The following is a 7500-nucleotide window of genomic DNA, read 5'->3' as shown; positions in this document are numbered from 1 at the left end:
ATGTGGCTTGATCTGGAATGTGGAGAATGCAATTTGGTGTATGAAATTGCCCTGAGCGTCTCAGCGCGTCTCTCTGACGTCTCTGTGTCTCTATGCAGAGTGGGAGGATATAGTTCCTTCTGGATTCATTTCAGTTCCCAAGCTTTCTCAAACGGCGCCATTTAAGAGTGATTCCAGCGCCTCATTAGCGTGTGTGCACAGCTCCAGAAGAATTATGAGTAATTATGAAGTGTTTCATTTTGCCTTTTTCTTTCTCCTTATGAGTTTGTTATTGCTGTCAGTGGGAGGGAAACGCTAATGATGGATGAGCCCTCAGGTGGCTGCTGGATGTCTGCATGTTTCTCTCTACAGAAGTTATTATGCAGAGTCGCTTTTTATGAAAGTTGTCTGATTGTGTTTGTATGCATGTGTGTGTGAGACCATTTATGTACAGTATGTGTGCCTCTTTTGTGTGTGTGTGTGTGTGTGAGACCCTTTATGTACAGTATGTGTGCCTCTTTTGTGTGTGTGTGTGTGTGTGTGTGTGTGTGTGTGTCTGTGTGTGTGTGTGTGTGTGTGTGTGTGTGTGTGTGTGTGTGTGTGTGTGTGCTGTGTCCACTCAGCTCCTGTTTTTCTTCACAACTGAAAAGCTGGAGGTGACAGTACAGGAGGGTGACTCAGCACACACACACACACACACACACACACACACACACACACACACACACACACACACACACACACACACACACACACACACACACACACACACACACAAACACACACACACACACACACACACAGAGAATCTACCGACCCCCTCCAGTGCCTCTCAATTTCTCATCCTTTCTCTCTCTCCTTCCCCTCTATCTCTCTCACATTTTATCTATCTCTATATCTGGTTATTTTCAGGAAATGGTTGTCTCTGTAATAAAAAAGAGAAAGAAACATAATACCAAATTGTTGTTGTGCGATTGGCAGTAAAGCACCCTAATGTGACAGTGCTTTTAGAAGCCTTTAGATGCATATTGATTCTTCTGCAGTCAATTGTTTAAACTTCCTGCCAGTGTTTGTACGCGCGGCCTCTCGTAGAATAATCCAATTTAATCTATCTCTCTTGTTTTATTGTGGTGTAATTTTGCCAAATTACTGCTCTTCAAGTTTCTTCCAAGCATTCTTTTCAAAGACTAAATGTCCTTCTCCACACTTGACTATGTATTGCTCTCTCTCAGATATCCTCTGACAGATTAATTCATGGTATTCACCACAGCTGCCAGCTAGAATATATTCAGGAATTTGGGTGGCTCAAGGTCAAGGGTCAAAGGGTGCATAGTCAAAATGTTATTATTCTCAGTGTGATTGCTCAATCACACAGCATTGCAGAGCACTATTTTATATTTATTCTTATTCCACATGTTTCTTGGTGCCATTTCTGCTCCTAGTGCTTTTGAGATATCGACACCTCTTCAACTCTGACACGGTCGTCCTGATGTTTTGTAGTGCTCTTGTAAAAACAGTTGCCATGGCCCCCTGTCGTTCTTTTGTTATTTTCATTTCTCATCCCTCTTTTCTTCCCACTAAAATGAATGGTGGAATGTTCGGCTATTGTGACGTTACTAGTCATTTCAAACACACCATTAAGTTTAGATATCTAGCTGTTTATCAGATATTTTCTCGAACCTTAAATCTTTAATTTCAACCACATCATTATGCTCAGCAGCGGCTCATGCCCAGAGAAATAGGTGGGGCTTCAAAGTTAAATCGAGCACAAGTTTTAGATTTTGCAACGTGCTGCACATAAAAATGCGTTGCTTGACAGAATAATATGTGTTCTTGTGTAGTTTCACCATTGGGTCTTACTCAAATAGTGATTGGCAGGTGCTAATACGAATAATTAATGCTGCAGTGTTGCAAGTTGTTTTGAAAGCCATATTGTACACTTTACTATTCTTTCTATGCCTTACTTGTAATTATATAACTTATCTTTTAATTATATTACTCTCTTTTAATTACGACTTTATGTACTTTCTTCTCAATTATATAATATTCTTTCTTTAATTAAAATGTTCTAATTATGTATTTTCACTTATTTTTACTTTGGATGTTCCTTTTGCTTTCACTTATCTAAAGCACATTGAGTTGCCTCTGTGTATGAAATGTGTTCTATAAACAAGTTGCCTTACCTTGCCTAAACTATGACTTAGTTAGAACAGCTGTGGTCTAGAAATGGCCTATGTCAGTTCACAAACACCTTTTCCTTGGTAGCCTATAGAGTTTCAGGGACTAAAATGTGTTTCTGTAAAAAGGACACCAACTGTTCCACTGACTCACTGATCCACTGACAAGGGGTAAGCTCTGGCCCTGGTAACTCCCTGTCTTATCACCTTATAGCTAGCTATGGTAGTGGAGACTGGCAATCAGGGGAATAACAATAACAATAACGGTAACGATATAATGATATAACGATACACTTAACGATATAACGATATAACGATACACATAATGATATAAAGATATAACAATGTAACGATACACCTAACGGGATGACAATTTAACGATACGCATAACGATATAATGATACGCATTTTGATATAACGTTACACATAACGATATAACGATACGCATAACGATATAACGCTAACTCATACAAGAAAACAGCACCAATAAGTCCCCTGGTATTCGGCATTATTATTATTATTATTATTATTACTATTATTATCATTATTATTATTATTATTATTATAAGTCCCCTGGTATTTGGCAGCATAACTATGACACAAGCCAAGCTGCTTGTGGAACAACCACACTGTTGTTGAAAATGCACCTCTAGTTATTATTATGAATTATTATTATATTATCCTAGTGACCTACAAATATGAAACAAAAAAGGTGTTAATTTACACGATTAGTGTATTTTTATAGGATGAGTGTTGATGCTACCTTTATGTCTTGATTACTAACTGTTGTGTCAATAATGAAGTTGGATAATGTAAGTGGAAGCAAAATTCACCATGTGGACAATGTAGATGAACATTTCTTGTAGGAAAGCCAGATAAGACAGAATACAGCGTTCTCAATTACAAACCATTTGCTCATCAGTCATGTCATGTCATGCACATGAAACCTTGAAATTGTGAAATATGTAATGCATGTGTCTGTGTGTGTGTGTGTGTGTGTGTGTGTGTGTGTGTGTGAGAGAGAGTGTGTATGTGTGTGTGTGAGTGTGTGTGTGTGTGTGTGTGTGTGTGTGTGTGTATGTGTGTGCATGTATTTCTGTGTGTATTTCTGTGTTCATGAGTTTGTGTATTTCAGGGTGTGTGTGTGTAGGGTGGGGGGATTCTAATTTTATACCCAATAACTTGTCCCAAATTAAAGTGTGTTCATAAATTCCATGGCTCCGGTGAATAATGAAGTGAGACCCATCTAATTTCAGAGCACATGGAGCACAAACCTCATGATTAATCTTCCATGGAGACCTCAGTCAGGCTAAGTCTACGATGCACAGAACAGAATGCATTGTTATTTCAGGCCAGCCTCAGCAGAGATACATCTGAAAACTGAATGCTGTGTCAAGACTGCATCTGTTTTTCAAGGTGCGCAGATAGACCTGAGAAAAACGAATTGCTTATGCTGTGATTATTACTGCAGTGATTATTAGTGTCTGGCACAGACAATCAGGTTGAACCTTTATTTGCCATTGTGTGTTGCTAATAATAAAATTGTACAATGGTAAATGGTGTTTACAGCAATGACGGAAAAACAAAACCCTTCACACAGCACTTTTGTCATTTTAGGCTTTATTTTGTTCAGATAAATGTCAAGCATGAGTTCTCTACATAAATAACAACCACACCAAGCATCAGACATGTCTACATGGGTACATGACGTAATAATAGTTTGTGACATCACAATGCAGCTGGTCAATTAAGGGAAAAAAGTAACAGTGCAGTTGTCTTGTCTTTCAGTTTTGTAAGAAAGGGGCTTAAATAACGAACAGAAAGTGAGTTCAGGCTTGCTAGCATACAGAAGTGACTACATTAGGACTGGGTACAGCTCACAATAAAAGAAAAGTTACAGAAAATCAACACGACCTTATAGGCCTCTTATGACAGAGCAGTGAACAAGAGATAAAACCAAGAAACAAATTATAAATATATGAAGAGATTTTTCCCATAAATATCTAGAAAATTAATGAAATGAAGTAAAAGAGAAAGCTTTAATTTTAGTCTTGTTCAATCCAAATGAACCCCATGAATATGGGAACTTAGTGAGAGTGCATAGACTGTGTCCATAGGGGAGAAGACATCACATCCTAACATCAACAGGCTTTGTGCTTGCCAAGCACCACAGGCAGAGCTTGCTAGCTTCTTAACAGTGGTCCCTGCTGAGCTTCAAGAGCATTCCAATTCAAGCCTGCTACTTAAAACAGAAAAGCCAATGGGTTTCCTCTCCCCAACACCCAAGACTGCATACAGCTCAACTACAACTGCACCATCAAATACAGCAGTTTAAAAGGTTACTGACATTCAGCGGCTCTCCACAAAACAACCCTTCCTCTACAAAAGATCCCTGCACACAGGCTCCGATTGAAACTAAAACGAAGAACTCACAGGCGTGTGCCGTAGGTTACCAAGGACCAAGGTTAGCATGCATTTTCTTACCACACTCTGACAAGGACTAAGTTTATTAGGGATAGGTTATTTAGACCACATGATTTATTTATTTATTTGTTTGTATATTTGTTACAATCGAAAATGGAGCCTCTCGTGTGACTGTGGCCCAGTGTTCCACCTGTCATTTAGCCGTAATGAGATAAACCGACCTGCTGCCCCGGACTGAGAGGAAAACATAGCTTCCCTCCTCTCCCTTGTGTGTGCTATCATTCACTTCTAGATAAAGAGGGCGTCAAGCGTCAGCCTCGGCACAGGATGGCTCAATCTGCATTTCAAACGGGAGCGGACCTTCACGCGGTCTCGCGTTTAATTAGCACGCACCAGCCGCGAGTCTGTCGGAGTTAAAGCCAATAAACACCGAGCCGGCAGTAGCGCTGCTCGCTTCACACGGAGGTCAGTGAAAGACTGATTCACAGGCTCACTGGGAATAATTATTTTCTCCACTTTTGGTCTTTTTCTATTTTTGAGTGAGCATTCCTTCAAGGCACAGGGAAGAAAATGTGGGCCAGAATTTGTCTGCCAGATTAGAGTGTTACATACGACTCCAATTAATCAAGATATCATCTGTCTATTTACATTATTTGCAATAATATTTTCTGTTCACGCTTAGAGCCAATTCAATCATTTGCCGACAAATCATATCAGTTCAACTCAACAACTCAGAGCAGGGCAGTATAGTCATCTGTCAGGAGTTTGGGATCTGAGAAATTAAAGCAGGGATTGAAGTCTAATCAGTTCTGACATATCACACATACTGTATCTTTCCCTACAATTGAACAACCAGTATAATTCATTTGTTTAATTACTCAATCGTTTGATGTTTCCATCGGTGAATTTGGCGCTGGTCACAAAGACTTCCGGAAACTTCTGTGGTAAAGAAATGAGACGTAGGTGAGGGGGCTCAGTGCAGCACTAAAGGGGTGACCCCGTTTGGTCTCAGCGGGGCGGGGGTGGCGGGAGGGGGGTGGGGGTGGGGGGGCACAGGGGTTACGGTTCCCCTACCCACACCACCGTGTTTCCCTGGGGCACATCCGTGATTTCACAGTTGAGCTTGTCCAGACGGCCGTCCAGGATAAAGAGGGCCTCCTGGGAGGGGCTCATCAGGTACTGTCCAAACAGCCCGCTCCCGACCATGACCCGGTTCTTCTTGCTCCAGCGCCACTGCTCCGTGGACGTGGGTTCTTTCAGGCTTTTGATCATCTTGACGGTGCCGGAGCGCAGCTCCACGAACAGTGCGTCGGTCTGCCGACCAGAGCTGCCGAACAGGTTGTACTGGCCACCCTCGGTGAAGCTGGGCATGAAGGCCAGGTCCGACAGGTGCAGGTTGGTGTGGATGTCGAATGGACGCCCGATCTCCCCACGCGATGATACTGGCTGCACCCGCATAAGCCCGTCCCGATCGTCCACGGTGACCAGGTGGTGGCCGTCGGGCGAGACGTAGGGCGTGCCGCTGACATCGCGGTTGACGCCGATCACGCTGTCCGTCACACTGTCCAGTACCAGCTGAGGGCGACGCGCACCCGTGGAGTCGTCCTGGCAACTGACAAAGTAGTAGCCGCCCAGGTGTGTGTACGCCAGCGCCTGGGGCACGCAGCCGTAGGCCTGAAGGCTGATGTTCTTCACGTAGGACGTCGTCTCCAGGTCGATCTTATGGAGAGCAGGCTCGTTCTTATGCATGATGATCCCAAACCTGGAGGACGGACGAGACAATATCACAAATTAGTCTCACAAGGTCTTCAGCAGAGACCACAAACCATTATGAACACATGTATTTGTTAAGGGTATAGGGCACAAACATGACCAGCGCATTAGCCACGTTTGCCTTGAACAAGCCTCGTGGTTGAATTTACTCAGCGTAATCAATGTGCTGGTCAGTTTCCCTAAGAATTAATTCAATACCATCTGCCAAAGGTCTCCCTGTAATGAGTTTCTGTTCACACATCAAATCTCAGACATACTGTATGAGCCATTAACAATCCCCAGGGTAATAAATAGCATTAGGCATGTGTGTGTGATAGAGGGCTGACAGACAGTCGGGCAGGATAAGTCCGAGAGATATGTGAGCCCCCTGACATCTACTCAATTCAATTTGAATGCTGTCTGATCACTCTTCAGACCGGACGTCATTCATCTTCTTTTATATCTCTGTGTGTGTGTGTGTGTGAGTGTGTGTGTGAGTGTGTATCTATGTGTGAGAGAGAAAGAGCATGTCTGTGTGTGTGTGCGAGACAGAGAGAGAGTGTGTGTGCGTGTGTGTGTGTGTGTGTGTGAGAGAGGGAGAGAGAGAGGGTGTGTTTCTTTCCACCCAGCCCCTGCATCTGTGGGCCTGGCCTCCTGAACCCTGTGGATGGGTGTCCTGACTGATGGACAGTGTGTGTGTGTGTGTGTGTGTGTGTGTGTGTGTCTGTGTGTGTGTGTGTGTGTGTGGGGGGGGCGTCCTGAGTGATGGACTGGGCGTCCTGAGTGATGGACTGGAGGTGTCAGCTACATGAAGAGCCTTCATTGATCTGCTCCTCTTGTTGCCCATTATGGTTGCAGGTCATCCTGGCGACCCCATTGATGCTGCCCACCCCCATCCCCTCCTGTTATTGTACACACACACACACACACACACACACACACACACATTTCTTGGCCCTCCCCTGACCCCTGTACTTTTGATGCTCCCTCTGATCTGTTGTGTTTTGTGTAAAAGGATTAGCCATCTTTATTATTCCCTGTGCAGTTTGCCACCAGCTTAGAGCGTTGTGAGTGTGTGATCGTTGTGAGTGATCCCTGCAGAGCCATGTTAGGTGTGCCTCCATGCTTTTATGTGACACAGTGATCCACACAGCTCAGCAGTACCCTT

General features: G+C 43.4%; 1 protein-coding gene across 2 annotated transcripts in view; it reads right to left on the bottom strand.

The window, feature by feature from the left end:
• Window positions 1-3759: 3759 nt before the first annotated feature.
• Window positions 3760-7500, bottom strand: part of fstl5 (follistatin-like 5) — a 148154-nt gene continuing 144413 nt past the window's right edge. For both annotated transcript variants that reach the window (XM_031568961.2, XM_031568962.2), the window contains one exon: window positions 3760-6342. In XM_031568961.2, the coding sequence (XP_031424821.1) occupies window positions 5640-6342 (703 nt within the window). In that variant the 3' untranslated portion in view covers window positions 3760-5639. The remainder of the gene's footprint in view (window positions 6343-7500) is intronic.

This window comes from Clupea harengus, chromosome 6 (genome assembly GCF_900700415.2).
Source record: "Clupea harengus chromosome 6, Ch_v2.0.2, whole genome shotgun sequence".
In the NCBI taxonomy this organism is placed as follows: Eukaryota; Metazoa; Chordata; class Actinopteri; order Clupeiformes; family Clupeidae; genus Clupea; species Clupea harengus.
This window is presented reverse-complemented; position numbering and strand designations above follow the sequence as displayed.